The sequence below is a fragment of the Narcine bancroftii genome, chromosome 6 (genome assembly GCF_036971445.1).
Source record: "Narcine bancroftii isolate sNarBan1 chromosome 6, sNarBan1.hap1, whole genome shotgun sequence".
Lineage (NCBI taxonomy): Eukaryota > Metazoa > Chordata > Chondrichthyes > Torpediniformes > Narcinidae > Narcine > Narcine bancroftii.
This window is the reverse complement of record NC_091474.1, coordinates 238,730,681-238,747,941: the sequence shown is the minus strand read 5'-3', so window position 1 is coordinate 238,747,941 and position 17,261 is coordinate 238,730,681. Positions and strand designations below refer to the sequence as shown.

General features: G+C 39.8%; 1 protein-coding gene across 6 annotated transcripts in view; it reads right to left on the bottom strand.

The window, feature by feature from the left end:
- Positions 1-17,261, bottom strand: part of kif6 (kinesin family member 6) — a 645,381-nt gene that overhangs the window by 493,917 nt on the left and 134,203 nt on the right. For all 6 annotated transcript variants that reach the window (XM_069887755.1, XM_069887753.1, XM_069887754.1 and 3 more), the window contains one exon: positions 1,752-1,881. In XM_069887755.1, coding sequence (XP_069743856.1) covers positions 1,752-1,881 — 130 coding nt within the window. The remainder of the gene's footprint in view (positions 1-1,751; positions 1,882-17,261) is intronic.

Genomic DNA, 17,261 nt, shown 5'->3' with positions numbered 1-17,261 from the left:
TCAACTAATCCCTTTCACAATAGATAACCTTTCCTTTAAAGAATGGGAAAGAAAAGGGATCAAAAGAATAGTAAATTGTTTTTCGGGAAATAAATTAATATCTTTTGAACAAATGAAGGACAAATATGGTATAACTCACAGTACAATGTTTGCATACCACCAACTGAAAACCTACCTTGAAGGACAAATTGGGAAGCAGGCTGAGGTTACCAGAAGGAAGCAATTTTGAATATGTGATTACAGACACAATGATAATTAAAAGATTTATAACAAACATGTACATCAAATTGCAAGAAAAGGAGAACGAGGAAACAAGCTGTAAACCTAAACAAAAATGGGAACAAGATCTAAACATAAAGATAAAGAATGAAACATGGAAAAAGCTATGCTCCGGAACTATGAGAAATACAATAAACATGAGGTTACGCATAATACAATATAACTGGATACACAGGCTATATATCACGCCCCAAAAGTTAAATAAATGGGACCCAACAGTATCAGACAGATGTTTTCGCTGTAAAAAGGAAACGGGAACAACAGTACATGCAATTTGGGCATGTGAGAAAGTGGAAAGGTTTTGGGAAGATCTAAACCAGGTATTAAATAAAATCACAAAAAAGCAACATAGCAAAAAAACCCAGAGATCTTTCTTCTAAGTAATATAAGAAGTAAAGAACTTGGACTCGATTTGGATGGAGCACAAAAAAGATTTATTATGATAGCCTTAGCTGTAGCAAAAAAAAATGTATTATGTCAACCTAGAAATTAGAAAATAGCCTGAGAATACAGCAATGGTACATGGAAATGAATAAATGTATTCCATTGGAAAAAATAACATATAATTTAAGAAATACCATCACAGTATTCAAACAAATTTGGGAACCGTACATGGAACACAATAAAGAAGTCCTACCGCGGACCTCCACCGCCTAAAATGACAGAAGGAGAAGACAACGAAATGAACTGACTCAGTATATAAAAGTAAAAGATAAAAATTTCTGTTTATTTTTATTATGTGATGACATTGTTTAACAGGTTTAATGTGTCTTATAGATTGAACTTTAAATAAATGGGAAGGGGTGAGGGAGGGAAGGAAGGGAGGGGGGAAAAAGGGGAGAAAATGACACTGTATATATTCAAGAGAAAAATGTCTATGTATTTTGGTCAGTCTGGTTTATAGTGTCAAAAATAAAAAAATAAACTGAAAGAGTGGAAGGATGCTCGCAAGGACATTGCCAGGATTTGAAAACTGCATTAGAGTAAAAGGTCAAACAGAATAGGACTTTATTCCATGGAATGTCAAAGAATTAGGGGAAATTTGATTGAGGTATACAAAATTATGATGGGTAAAGGTAGAATAAATGAAAGCAGGCTTTTTTTCCATTGAGATAAAAGGGTGAAGAGTTAAAGGAGAGGTTTAAAGGGAACAGTAAGGGAAACTTATTCACGTCGAGTGTGGTGGGAATGTGGAACGAGCCGCACGCTAAAATGGCAAATGCAGGCTCAATATTGACACATAAGAAAAAATTTGAACAGGTATGTGGATAGCAGTGGAATAGAGGGAAATGGTCCAGGTGCAGGTCAGTGGGACTAATCACAATAATAGATCAGCTCAGATCAGAAGAGTCGAAATATTGAACGGTTGATGGTTAAAGACTCGACAGATTTTTTTCTGCAGATGTCCCTTTCTACAGTTGATCTCTTTATCTGTGCCCAACTCACCAGGCTTTGACTTCAAAAGTGCTCACCTCTGCTATCATTCGGTTAGTATCTCCCAGGAAGAGCAGGTTCAGGGATTCTTCCTCATTGTTCGCCTGGTGAAGGGAGAGATTCCTAAGATGGATGTGCTGGTCAGAATCTTCCATGATGGTCACCTTGCTGATGGATAAAAATAAATCTGATCAAAATAAATCTCCCTGTATGTTTATCATCCAGACATCCTGATACCAGTTCTCCTCCTCTGGAATAACATAGATCGTGGACGTAGACACACAAGACCAGGAAAATCCAGTCCAAGATTTTGGGTGACTTGTGCTAAAGTCACAATATTTAAATGGCCGTGCATATTTAAATACTTTGCTCCTATTGTTCCAATAAAATCAAAATGATCAAATTTCATAAATGAAGCTCAAATTGCAATCAAAACTACCACAACAAAGAAAGATGGACTTCTACCAGTTTTTTTTTTAACTGCTCTCTTATCATTATACTGTTCTTTTAGAAAAACTGAATCAATGCAAAATATACACTAAAAAAGAGGAATAATTTTGAAGTGCAAAACAGATAAATTTTGAACTAGAAGAATTTTTTGTTTTTGTTTTTTTGAATATTTTTTTTAAATTTCCATACATGTAGTAGTTATATTATTATAATAATACAGATATCAAGAAACAAATTAAAATTACATACATGATCTTTTTTACCACCCACCCCAAAAGCCCCAAAACTCCTTCCCTCCCAACAACCCCCAAAAACAATATATATGAATTATATATAAGTATTAAAAAAAGAAAGAAAATCTTTGAATTGCAGAGAAAGATGCCACCCAGCAAATATCTCCAAATCTATTATAAACACTCAAAGGAGAATCTCACAGGTCGAGAGGCAAAGGAAATTTAATTCCACTATATGGGTATACGGGCACCAAATTTGTAAAAATTTAGGATAGCTATTCCCCAAGTTATGAATATTTTTTTTCCAAAGGAATACAACTTTGATATTTTTCATGCTACCTTGGCATAGCCAGAGATATATCAGATTTCCAAGTTATTGCAATACATTTCTGCACTTGTGTTAACGTTAATTTAATAAATTCCAATTGGAGATTGATCATTTTAGTTTAGGTCTTGTATCTTCAATATTTCCTAATAAAAATAAATCAGGGCTTCCTATAACTTGTTCCAAAAAAATTACATAGATCTGCCCAAAATGGCCTTATTTTAGGACAAGACCATTTTGAATGTTTAAAAGATCCTACATCTTTATCACACCAAAAACATTGATTCGATATAGCTGATTTCAATCTGTTCAACTTCTGTGGTGCAAGATATAGCTGATGTAAAAAGTCATATTCAACTAGTCTATATCTTACATTAATACTATTAGTCATGCAGTCCCTAAACGAATTCTCCCATGTTAAATCTGTTTCCCATTTTTGTCTGGATGTATGAAATCTTGGTTTAGGAGTTCCTGCTTGTAATAATGAATGTACCAAAGAAGTTTTTTTTAACATTTTCACTCCTAACGAAAGGTTTTACTTCAGTGCAGCTGAATGAAAACAGTTGATCCAAGTATATCCCTCAAATATGTTCTTAATTGAAAGTAACAAAAAAGAATATAATGTGGAATGGCATATTTATTCCTGAATTGCTCAAATAACATTAATTTACCTCTTTCATAACAATCTTCTACTTTAACAATGCCCTTACAAAACCATATGTTCAAAAACTGATTATCTCTTGAGAAAACTGTGAGAGGATTTTGAATCAATGGCATTTGAGGTGATATAGACACTCTTGCACCAACATCATCATTTATTTTATTCCAAATATTAAGCAAATATTTCACTGATGGTGCCTCCTTGTCAGCAACCAACAATTTTGGTTCAGTTCCCAGATACATAAATTCTCCTGGTTTCCTCTCTCCTATTTTATTTAATTCTGTATCACCCCATGCCAATTATTTATTTTCAAATAAATAATCAAGAAATCTCACTTGTGCTGCTCGATAATAATTTCTAAAGTTAGGAAGCTATAGACCTCCCAGTTCGAATCTCCATGTTAACTTTTCTATAGAAACTCTTGACATTTTACCTTTCCAAAGAAATTTCCTTACATGTTTATTTAATTTTTGAAAATGTTTTGAAATGTTAAAATGGATAATGTTTGAAAAAGATATTGTATTCTTGGAAATATGTTCATCTTTATACAATTCACTCTTCCAACTAAAGTTATAGGTAAACTAATCCATTTTTGGTCTTCTTCAATCTTTTTAAGTAATGGTAAATAATTCAATTTATGTAAGTTCTTCAAATTGCTATCCATATGTATACCTAAATATTTAATACCCTCTTTTGGCCATTTAAACTAAGTATCCCTTTGACATTGAGTTTAGTCACCTTCTGTTAATGGCATAATTTCACTTCTATCCCAATTTATTTATTACCTGAAGTTTTTTTATATTCTTTTAATTGAGCATACAATTTTCTTAAAGATGGCTCAGGCTCAGTCAAATATATTAAAATGTCATCTACAAATAAACTAATTTTATGTTCTTCTTGTCTCACCATAAAACCCTTAATTTGTAAATCAGATCTAATTGCCTGGACAAGTAGTTCAATGGCTAAAGTAAATAAAGCTGGGGATAAAGGACATCCTTATCTACTTGATCTCATCAATTTAAATGGTGTACATACTTGTCCATTAGTTACTACTTTAGTTTTGGGACAATTATATAATGCTCTAATCCAATTTTTAAAAATTCCATGCAAATCCAAACCTCTCTAACATTTTAAACCAGAAAATCCCATTCTAATCTATCAAATGTCTTTACTGCATGTAAACCTATTACAACAATCAAATTACCTCCTTTTTCACTATATGAATTATACTAAACAATCTAGCTACATTTTATGAAGATTGTCTCTTTTTGGTCCATATCTATTAAGTTAGGTAACAATTTATTCATTCTATTTGCCAAAATCTTTGCAACAATTTTATGATCCATATTTAATAATGAAATAAGTCCATAAGAAGAAGGTTTTAAAGGATCTTTATCATTTTTTGGAATTACAGTAATTATTGCCATTGAAAATGATTCTGGAAGAGTATGAGTTTCCAAAGCCCTTTCTAATACTTGCATAAATATAGGAATTAATAAATCCTTAAAACATTTCTAAAATTACCCCAGACCGCTACTCAATCCCCCATTATGGCCAATCTGCATGGTGCATCTGTTTTCTCCAAAATTGACTTGGTACGAGGCTACCACCAAATCCCTGCCCATCCAGACGACATCCAGAAGACAGCCATCATCGAGTTCTTGCTCATGTCTTTCGGACAAAAATGCAGTGCAGATCTTCCAGCGTCTAATGAATGCAGTGGGCAGGGACCTGTACTTTTTTTTCATCCACCTGGAACACATCCACATTGGCAGCAGGAATTACCAGGTCCATACATACTCACCTACACAAACTCTACTCCCACCTGGCTGACTTTGGTCTCATGATCAACCCTGCAAAGTGCCAGTTCTGCCAGGAGGTGATTGATTTCCTAGGCCAATGGATCACCAGGGATGGAGCAACACTATTTCCAGAGAAGATAGAGGCCATTTGGCAATTTGCAAGGCCCAACACGCTCAAGGGCCTACAAGAATTTTTCGGCATGGTCAATTTTTACAGACACTTTATACCCACCGCAGCACGAATAATGCGCCCACACTTTGCCATGATGATCTCCAAACAGAAGGACTTGGCCTAGTGCGAGGAGGGAGTCTTGGCTTTTGAAAGGACCAGTGAAGCTCCTAGCCCATGCCACATCGCTGGCCCACCCCAGGACGAATGCTCCCACCTCTCGGACAGTTGACGCATCGGCAACAGCAGTAGGGGACATACTTGAACAGCTGATCGACAGACACTAACCTTCTTCAGCTGCCATTTGCGCCACCCACCCCTCCACCCCCACCCCAAGTTAAAATACAGTGCTTTTGACCAGGAACTCCTAGACCTCTACCTTGGGGTCAGGCATTTCTGCTACTTCCTCGAGGGCAGACCTTTCACTGTCTTCACTGACCACAAACCCCTCATCTACGTCTTTACAAAAGTTGCCGACTCCTAGTCGGCACGCCAGCAATGCCACTTGGCATGCGTCTCATAATTCACCACCAACATTCAACACCTCTCCAGCAAGAAAAATGTTGTCGCTGACACCCTCTCAAGGCCAACTATTCAGTCCTTAGAACCAGGCCTAAACTATTTTGAGCTTGCACGGGCCCAAGAAGACAACGCGGAGACTCAGGCTTTTCGCACAACCATCACCGGCCTCCATTTCAAAGACATTCCATGCCAGACAGCGACTACACCCTGCTCTGCGAAATCTGTACTGGCCAGCCCCAAACATTCATTCAGGATCAATGAAGACAACAGGTCTTCCACTCCTTCCATGATCTCTCTCACCCATCAGGACCACAGCATGCATGGCTTATGAAAACAGGTCACTGAGTGGACCCACACTTGCACATATTGCCAAACTTTCAAAGTCCACAAACACTCAAAAGTTCCTGTCCAGCAGTTCGAACCATCCAGCCGACAATTCAACCACATCCATGTCGATATCATCGGTCCCCTGCCCATTTCATGAGAAGCCCGGTATCTCCACACAGAGGTCAACCGAACCACAAGATGGCCAGAAGCCATTCCCATCAAAGACACATCTGCAGACTCCTGTGCCAGGGCAGTGCTCACACATTGGATATCCTGGTTCAGGACACCAGGCCATATCACTATGGACAGGGGGTTACAATTCACCTCAGCCTTGTGAACACAGCTTGTCTCCCTCCCTCCTTGGCATGAAACTCCACCACACCACCGCCTACCACCTACAGTCCATAGGCCTGGTAGAACGTTTCCACCGCCACCTAAAGCTGGTATTCATGGCCCACCTAACTATACCCAATTGGGTGAACAAGCTCTCCTGGGTGCTCCTTGGCATCCAGGCAGCACCCAAGAAGGACCTCCAGGCCTCCTCGGCCGAGTTGGTATACGGAGCCCCTTTGACTCTCCCCGGAGAATTCCTCCACGCCAACAAGGGCACAGACACAGAAGGAGAGGTAGCACTGCAAAAATTAAGGGACGGGTTGGGATCACTAGCACTTCGTCCACCCGCCCCTACGAAGTGAACCGCAGGAGCGGCAACACGTTCACATTAGAAATTGGGGGCAGGGAGGAACTGTTCACAGCCAACCGCCTGAAGACCACGCATCTCAACCTCAGTCAGCCAGTTTCCCTACAGCCACCCAAGTGTAGGTGCGGGCCATCTAAGGCGAAATCGACACAGGACTCGGGGACACGGCAGACTATCACCAGTTCTGGGGGGGAGAGGGATGTGTGTGACGGTGCACATCTCTGATGGCAGGCAAACCAGCTCCATGTGTTATGGAGCTCCATTTAGCTGCCGCTACATTAGTACCTTTTTTTAATTGCACTGATTATTCTTGAAGCCAGCTCCTCCTTTAATTGTCATTCTAATACTTCATGTGACCTCTCAGCTAGTTTTTCATATATTTGTTTCATTTTTGTGATTGCTCAGTTCTAAAATTTGTAATATATTATACTGAGGTTTTTTATTAATCAAATATCTACGTTTATCTAAAGAAGTATGCTTTTGAAGGTCCTTTTCTAAAAGTGTAATTTTTCTTTCTAATTATTCTTCTTTTCTCATATACTCCTTTTTTAATTTTATTAGTAATTTGACCTCTTAAATATGCTTTTAAGACATCCCATATAATAAATATATCATTTACTGAATTCAGATTCATATCACAAAATGTCCGAATTTGAGTTCAAATAAATATCACAAAAATCTTCCCTTTTTAACAACAAAGAATTCATTCTCCATCTATATATTAACTTCTCCTTATCAGGCATTTCCATCATTATTAACAAAGCTGAATGATCAGATAAAATCCGTTGAACTAGAAAATTACTTAAAATTGTACTTCACAGTTCCAAGTTTCTTTATCGTTACAATATGTACATAAATACACAACATTTATTTACTTTGTTTGCCTGATAAAAACACAAAGAGGCAGCAATAGTCTGGTGCCCCTACCAAGAATGAAAAGAAATGCAAGAGAGAGCCAATTGAGAGATGTTGAGTGTCCGTGGATTTCATCACCGCCTCGAATTTCACCTCCTCCTGCACTCTTGTAGCCTCCGTAGCTGCACAACGTTCTGTATGAACCTGAGCTCCAATCACCCTCCTCAGTCCCTGGTTCCGAACCCACAATAGGATTAAGAAGCTGTTAACAACCAAAGGCCTACGGGAATCCTAGTCGCCATCGCGCCCTCACAAATCCTAGTCCTGAGGCAGGTCTCCAGCAACTCACATATAATTCACTGCCTGGTGTGAGGGCTATGGCCACTGAGCCACTTGCTGGTCCACTGCTGTGGTATCCTTTCCAGTAAGGTCTTCTCCTCAGCTTTTCCTTTCCAATGTTGTGTACATGAAAAAAAACCCAGAAATATCTGTTTGCTGTGTAAAGGCAAATTGACTGGTGGCTATGACATCCACCGTCATGATGTGCTTTGAGAAGCTGACTCACATCAATTCTGGCCTCCCAGTCAGCCTTGACCTGCTTAAATTTGCCTCCCATTCAAACAGGTCCATGTCAGATGCCACCTCCCTCACCCTCCGCATGGCACTGTTACACGTAGACAGCAAGGACACCCATGTCAGACTCGTGCTTCTCAACTACAACCGTGCATTGAACACCGTGGACCTCAGTAAGTTCATCCTCATATTTGGAAACCTCGCTCTCAACACCTGCCTCTGAAGCTGGATCCCTGACTTCCTGACTTATATCCACATGCTGTGAATTGAGGAACAATATCCTGTAAATCATCCGAAATAGTTTATATTACATTTATTTTGATCATTTATGTGATCATTGTGTTTTTGTATGAGCACCATGTTCCAGAGAGACAGTGTTTTGTGGGATTTTATATGTACAAACAAATGATAATAAACTTGGACTTGAACTTTACAGATGGCAATTGGTGAACACAGGAAGGAATACCTCCAGAACAATCACATTCTACACTGGTGCCCAGCACTGATATATGCTTTAGTCTCTATGAAATTCCCTCTATACCCTGGACTGCTCCAACTCCATCATTAAGTTAAGTGACAACCCCACAGTTGTAGGTTTCATATGAACTAATGCTGAGAGGTTTTTTTTAGTGTAGGTCACATACAAACACTTCAAGACAGATCTAATTTAAAATGCCAGACCTCTGCTCAAGCCAGACAGTCCAGGCTCCGAGTGCCTTTGCAAAAACTTTGAAGAGTGCCCAAAGGGGCTTCACAAGTAGGTGTTAATTGGACATGCTGTGGAGTCATGGATTATTGCTCTGGAAAGCAACAGCAAAACGAACTCAGAAGATGAGATCTGGAGCCATAGTCTGTCTAAGTGCAGTTGGCTGTTCTAAGAGGGTCAGGAGCTTTTCTCTGAGAGAGAGACAGAGAAAGAAAATTGAGTTACAGTTCTACGGTTCGGCATCAGCAGCTGGGACTGGAACATGACAAACTGGAAAGCTTGAGGAAAAAAAACATTTTGTAGATGGGTTGTGAGTTCTTAGTTCAGCCTGGTCAAAGCCCTTGTGGTCCATACAAGAGGAGAGGACTGGCTGCATAATGTTTCACTTGAAATAAGGGAAACAGAAAAAGAACTCTGAGATGACCTGAAATAAAGAGGTTATCATCTGATGGGGCAAGTTTCTTCGGCAAGACACCGAAGTGGTTGATCAGAAGGAATCAGTTGTGGGCGTCCAATGAGCAACAAATCTCTCTCTGAAAACTGACAAGAACATTCCTGAATGGTAACCATTGACCTTTCAAGAACCAAAGCCCGGTGAAATTTATAAATGTTAAATTCTGTACACAGTATAAGAATTGCCTGATATCAGTGACCTCATAGGAGTGAGAAGTGAGATTGGACTGTGAATCAAAAAGCTTTTCTGAACTTACACACACATTATATACACGTGTGCTGAGAATTAGAAGGGAGTTAAGTTAGGTTAAGTTAATAGTAATAAGTTAAAGTTTGATCCTATTTTCATGCTTAAAGATAATTAAAGGCAACTTTAAAAAATATTAACTTTTTAAAATATTAAAAGCAACTTTTGTTTAAGTAACCATTTGTCTTGGTGAAGTTCTATTGCTGCTGGGTTTTGGGGTCCTCTGAGTTCATAACAATATCATTACATCCAAGATACTCTACATTTTAATCATACAGATTATATTGATATATTATTTTATTATAAGAAATAGGAAAATCCAAACTCACCACCAAGAAAGAAGCTATTTGTCCAAAAAAAGCATTTAATGGATTTGATTTAAAATGTACAGAGAAAGCTTGAAATGCTTCGATCCAGTATTTCTCAAAACTCTGACACGTCCAAAACATATAAATTAATGAAGCATTTCCATTGATGAATTTATCACAACAAGGAGATACATCCACATAAAAATAAGATCATTTGACTTTGGATATGTGAGGCCCATGGACTACTTTAAATTGTAGGAGAGAGTGGCGAGCACATAAAAAAGAGGTATTAACCTATTTGAAAATTACATTTGACAGCGGAAACTTTGACAAACTACAACAGATATGTAGTGGTAAGTGTGATCACTGGGGCTGCACCATGGCCTTGTATGGGGGCACCAATATCTCTCAGCACAATGCCCTGAAAATGGTAGTTGTCACAGCCCAGTACATCAGAGGCAAAATTCTTCAACCATCAAGAAAATCTGTATGGAACGCTGACATCAGAAAGCAGCAGCCATCATCAAAGATCAATACCACCCCGTACATGCTATGTTCTCACTGCTGCCAACAAGAAAGAAGCCTAGGTGCCACAAGACTCATACCACCAGATTCAGGAACAGTTGCTACCCTTCCACCATCAGACTCCTCAACAACAAACACAATCAGAGATTCATTCAAGGACTTATAGTGTGCACATTATTTAATTCTGAATGCTTTCCTGCATTTTCACAGCCACTTTGCTCACAGTTTCTTCTTTGTTTACATTTCTCTCTTTTGTATATGTATCTTTTTTTCTTGAGTAAGGTTTATATCACCAATAAGTAGAAATTCTGCCTTGCCTGCAGGGAAAAGGAATCTCAGGGTTGTATGTGATGTTATTATATTCTCTGATAATAAATTTGAACTTTGAACATTAGAGGGGAACAATTTATATCTGAGGGGCAAAGAAGGCCACAGAGACATTATCAGAAGTTTAGAGGTGGTTTAGGTGGAATTGTTAGAGCAGCTTGCACACACACGTTTTAAAACACAGAATATTTGCAGGACTTTTGCAGTGTTTTTTTTTGCAAGAGACAACAATGTATCAACATACAGCTTGCCTGGGAACATTATCTTTGCAAACTGGACAGAACAGTTTTGGTTCTCAGAGAGGGAGGGAGTGAAACAGAGAGGGGAGACACAGAAATCAGTTCCAGAAGGATAAAGCTGGCAAACGTTTGGAAGGCGGACTGGTCAAAGGAGGCTAGCTGTCTGAGGTGACCTGAAAGAAAGAGGATCATTTGGAGAACCCTGAAGGGGGGAAGCTTCGTCAGCAAGACTGATTGAGAACGAATCAGTTGTGGACGACCTGGAAGAGGAATCTCTCTGAAAACCAGCAGGAACCCTCCTGAGTGGTAACCATTTGCCTGTTAAGCACCAAAGACTGGTGAACTTTATTAATGTTAACTTCTGTGCACAGTACAAGAATTGCCTGCAACCATTGAGATTGGACTGTGATCCAAAGAGCTTCTCTAATCTTAAATATACATTACACACACCTGCGCTTTGTATTAGAGGGGGGATTAAGTAGGTTAGGTAGGTTAAGTAATACGCTAAAGTTTAATTCTGTTTTCTTGTTCAATTATAATTAAAAACTACTTTTGTTTAAGTAATCCTGTGTTGTGGTGCATATCTATTGGGGTCCTCTGGACTCTGTAACAAGGGATAGGGGCCAAATGGGACTGTCATATGTTAAAAAAAATCTTAGCATGAATACGTTGGGTCAAAAAGCCTTTTCCATTCTGTAAAACTCTATGTCTCTATAAGTTTGGACAGCATTTCGAAAGAGAAAAACAGAGTTAATGGTTCAGGTTTCAGAACAGATGAAAAGTAAGCAACTTTTTTCCCCTCTCCACAGAAGTTACATTCATTGCCTGCCGATGCACCTGCTTTCTTCTGCCGTTTCTAAAATTCTGTGATTCTTAAATAGTTTTTTTTTCAGGAAGGGGCTTTAGACTTTCTCCTGCTACTTGTGAATTCAAACAGGCCCAACGTCTGTGGGTCAGGATTTTTTTAATACCTCTTTTGCGTCATCATACTATTGATTTTATTTTATTTGGGGAAAACATCTGTGGCCTGTGGTGATAACCTGATAAGTATATTCTTAACTACAATTCATAATGTTGCTTTTTGAGCTGAAAGCTGACCAATTCGCCTGTAACTGGTGGCCTAGACTTTAAAAAAAAAAGGAAGATATGTTATATACAGGTACACAATCCTTTATCCGGACATCTAAAATCCAGAAAGCTCAAGTAACCGGCAAGTGGGGAGGGAGACAGCAACGCGAGTCGGGCGGGCAAAGGGGAGAGTGCAGCAGCGCGAGTCGGGTGGGCGAGAGACCAGCAGCGCGAGTTGGGCGGGCGAGATGGTGGAGGGAGGCCGGCAGCGCGATCGGAAGAGGATGAGGTGGATACAGCAGCACAATTCAGGTGGATTTAAATCTGGCGTTCTGAAATTTGGAACACACTGTGCCCCAAGGGTTCCGGATAAAGGATAAAGTATCGAAGACGGTGCATAATTTGCAACAGGTCGAAATGTGAAATCAGTACTGCTCTGCTTTTCCAATACAGGTAGCCTCATAGAAAAGAGAACAGGATGAGAATAATTTTGACAAAATACATTTAGCAGATGGTTTGCATCTTTCACACCAAATATATTCTTTGAAATTGACAACGGAAGGATTCAGAACTATGTTATTTCTTGAATATACTATTCATAACAGTTGAAAACTTTCACACAATAATTTTTTTTGGAAATATAACCTTTCATCTAGTGGAATATTTTTCTTTTTTTTTCTGGGCTTCCTTGAGGAACAAAGCATTTTACTGGCAGACAAACCTGAGCACGAATAAACTGGGTCACACAAGATAACCACTGTTCTCCAATTCATAATCACTGTTTCAAAACCGGATTAGTTTTAGGTATTTTGCCTGACTTCAGAAAGAGCCTTTGAGGAAACAGCAGGATTGCCTGAAAGAAAATGGAAAATCACAAATCGATTGTCCACATGCTGCCTCAATAACCAGTTAGGGTATAGAGAAATATGTTGAAGAATAGGGTGGCACGGTTAGCGTAGCGGTTTTTGCGATGCTGTTACAGCACCAGCGATCAGGACCGGGGTTCAAATCCCGCGCTGTCTGAAAGGAGTATTTAAGTTGTCCCTGTGTCTGCTTTGGTTTTCCCGGGGTGGGGGGGCTCTCGTTTCCTCCCACCATTCCAAACGTACCAGGGTTGTAGATTAATTGGGTGTAATTGGGTGGCACGGGCTTGTGAGCTGAAAGGGCCTGTTCCTGTGCTGAATGTCTAAATTTAAATTTTAAAATTTAAATAAATGTGGTATATTTTGGGAATATCACTAATATTTATATGTTTGTTTATTTGTCTCAAAATACCTTGCACAGATCAAAATGTTCTTCTGCAAACCTGTTACTTCATGCAGCTGTGTAAAGAGAACCATGCAAGGTCAGCATTCCACTGTTCTGGAGTTCATTTAAGAACTAAATATATGTGATGAAGAAACTGTTTTTAAGCCTGTTGGGGAGTGCTTTTTACAGTCTGAAGCTTTCTCCCCAATGGTAGGAGGGAGAGGCGAATGTGTCCAGGGTTTGATCAGTTATACTGTATGTTGGCTGACTTTTTTGGCAATGAAAAATACAGATGGAGTCGATGGAGGAGAGGTAAGTTTGTGTTATGTTCTGAGGTATATTCACGACATTAGAGCCATAGAACCATCGAACTGCAGCACATAAGCAGGCTCTTTCAGCCTTTCTAGTTTGTACTAAAGCATTTTTTTGCCTCATCCCACTGACCTGCACCCAGTCCATAACCCTCCATACCTCTCCCATCCATGTACCTGTCCAAATTCTTCTTCAATATTAAATTTGAGCCCGCATTCAGAACTTCAGCTGGCAGCTTGTTCCACACTCCCACTTTTCTCTGTGTGAAGTTCCCCACACGTTCCTCCTAAACTTTTCCCCTTTCACTCTTAACCCACGTCCTCTGGTTTGTATCTCACCTACCCTCAGTGGAAAAAAGCCTGTCTACATTTACTCAGTCTATCCGCCTCTAAATACCTTGATCAAATCTCCCCTCATTCTGTAGCCTTTTCTGTTCTTGAGCAGAGTCGATCCCATATCGTGGTGTGATGCGTTCTGCAGTGGATATCTGGTACACCAATTCACATACATACACATATGATATACAGAGCCTAATAATCACATAAAGATATAATTTAAAATAAAAATATAAGTATATAAATATTTTGGGATTTTTTTTATTCGACTGAACACTTCCAGAATTTTTTTTTAATATAATTTCTGTTCAAAAGCTTCTGGGCAACTTATTCTCAAACAAAACCTTACAGCCGAAAATTGCCAATATATTACTGCTCAGTTACAAAACGTAGCCTAATGTGTTAAGAACATAAGACATATGAGCAGAAATAGATGTTCAGACATTGAGTCTATCCTGCCATTCAATCATGAGCTCGTCCATTTTTCCCACTCAGCCCCATTGCCCATCCTTCACCTTTGATACTCTAGTGCACACATGTCAAACTCAGGCCCACGGGCCAAATTTGGCCGGTGATATAATTATATTTGGCCCACAAGATCATATCAAATATGTATTAGAGCTGGCCCGCTGGCCGCCGCGCCAAAATAGCGTATGCACAGCTAATTCTACAAATCCCAGAATGCTTTGCAAATGCATTGGCGCCGGCCCGTCAGCCCGCTAATCGCCCTCACCTCCTCTGTTTACTTTCATTAGTATCTGCGACCTGTCACCTAACTCACATGTAATAAACCCCTTACGAAAAATGGCCAAACGAAAGACAGAAAACAGGACCTTTCAAGACAGGTGGGAGGCAAACTCTGATCCCAGAGTTTGATGAACTTGCATCTCAGAAGAGATGCCAAGTATCTGGTTTAGACCCAGGTGCATCAGAGTAAATCACAGTGTAGCAAGCTAAGCTTGGATTCATATTTTCTTGGGTTAACTTTGGACTGTTCATCGTTGGAAGATTGGATTTTCATTGAAGCAAATTGTTATTTTTTTGACTTGGCTTGTGAAAAAAATACATTTAAAAGGAGCTTAAAGGCTATAGAGAAATATTATTGATTGAATATTTTATTTCTCATTTGTTAATGCTTGTTCTGGAAAGAGTTTAACCAAAACTATTATTAAACATTTATTTTAATAAGAAAAAGTTTAACATTACATATGTTGAAAGAAGAGAAAACATGCAGATGTTGTTGAAAATTTTCAATAAATATTTAGTTTGGCACACGACTTAGTCCAAGTTTTTAATTTTGGCCCTCTGTGAATTTGAGTTTGACACCCCTGCTCTAGTGAATCAAGAACATACCAACCTCTGCCTTAAATACAACCAATGACTTGTCCTCCATAACTGCCTGTGAACACAAATTCCACAGATTCACCTTCCTCTGGCTAAAATAATTCTTACGCATCTCTGTAATAAGTGACCGCCATTCAATCCTGAAGTTGTACCCTCATGTCCTAGACTAACCCATGATGGGAAAGCAACCTCCTCCTGGTCATTAATACAAGTCTACGGCTCCTAGAACACTTCCACCAGCGTTGTCTCCGCTCCATCCTCAACATTCATTGGAGCGACTTCATCCCTAACATCGAAGTACTCGAGATGGCAGAGGCCAACAGCATCGAATCCATGCTGCTGAAGATCCAACTGCGCTGGGTAGATCATGTCTCCAGAATGGAGGACCATCGCCTTCCCAAGATCGTGTTCTATGGCGAGCTCTCCACTGGCCACCGTGACAGAGGTGCACCAGAGAAGAGGTACAAGGACTGTTTAAAGAAATCTCTTGGTGCCTGCCACATTGACCACCGCCAGTGGGCTGATATCGCCTCAAACCGTGCATCTTGGCACCTCACAGTTCGGCGGGCAGCAACCTCCTTTGAAGAAGACCGCAGAGCCCACCTCACTGACAAAAGACAAAGGAGGAAAAACCTAATACCCAACCCCAACTAACCAGTTTTCCCCTGCAACCGTGTCTGCCTGTCCCGCATCAGACTTGTCAGCCACAAACAAGCCTGCAGCTGACGTGGACATTACCCCTCCATAAATCTTCGTCGGCGAAGCCAAGCCAAAGAAAGAGAGAAGAGTTATAGAATACAGAAACAGTCTCTTTGACCTAACTCTTCCATGCCACGCAAATGGCTTTCATGACCTTGTCCCATTTGGCCTGCATCCCTGTAAATCTTTCCTATCCATGTACTGGTCATGATCAAAAAACATTTTATTATCTATCCCAATGTCTTCTCAGACAATGCCATTGACTGGAACTAGGCCAGCTTAAAGAATGTACTCCCAAACTACCGACACCGTATCTCGTGCAGCACCAGGGGATCGAACACCCTCGACATCTGCTATATAAGCATCAAGGGTGCCTACCACTCCATTTTTACCCACATTTTAGAAAGTTGGACCACCTGGCTATGCTCCTCTTGTGTGCATACAGACAGAAACTGAAATGCAAACACTAAAGGATATGAAGAGATGATCTGGGGAGGCAGAAGAGTGGCTTCCTGATTTCTGGAGTCAGTGGACTGGGCATCATATAGCTCTGACTCGATCAACAGATTTGCAGGTGACACAACTATTGAGTGGATGGTGCTAGAACAACAGCCTTGCTCTCAACATAACCAAGACCAAAGAGAATATTGATAATTTTAAGAAGGAAATGCTGAGGGATTATGCATATGTCCACACTGATGAGATGGAAGTGGAGATGGTTCCTGGGAGTCCATATTTCAGAAGACCTCTCCTGTAACCGTGAAGAAGGCCCACCAATGCCTATACTTCATAAAGAATCTTTGGCACTCTATCTAACCTACAGTTACACCCTGGAAAGTTTAATGATAGATTGCATCACAGCTTGGTTTGAGAATTCACAATTCCAGGGACACTTAAGATTTCATAAAGTAACTTACAAGGGCAGCTCCATTAATGGACCTCCCATCAATTGAATGCATCCATGTGTGTCACTACCTCAAGAAGGCAGCCAACATCATAAAGGACCCCATCACCCTGGACAAATCTTCTTCTCGCTGGTCCCTTTGGGCTAAAGGTACAGAAGCCCAAAATTCAGTACATCCACGTTGCATCAGACTTTTGAGTCTCTCCTTGTAACTGA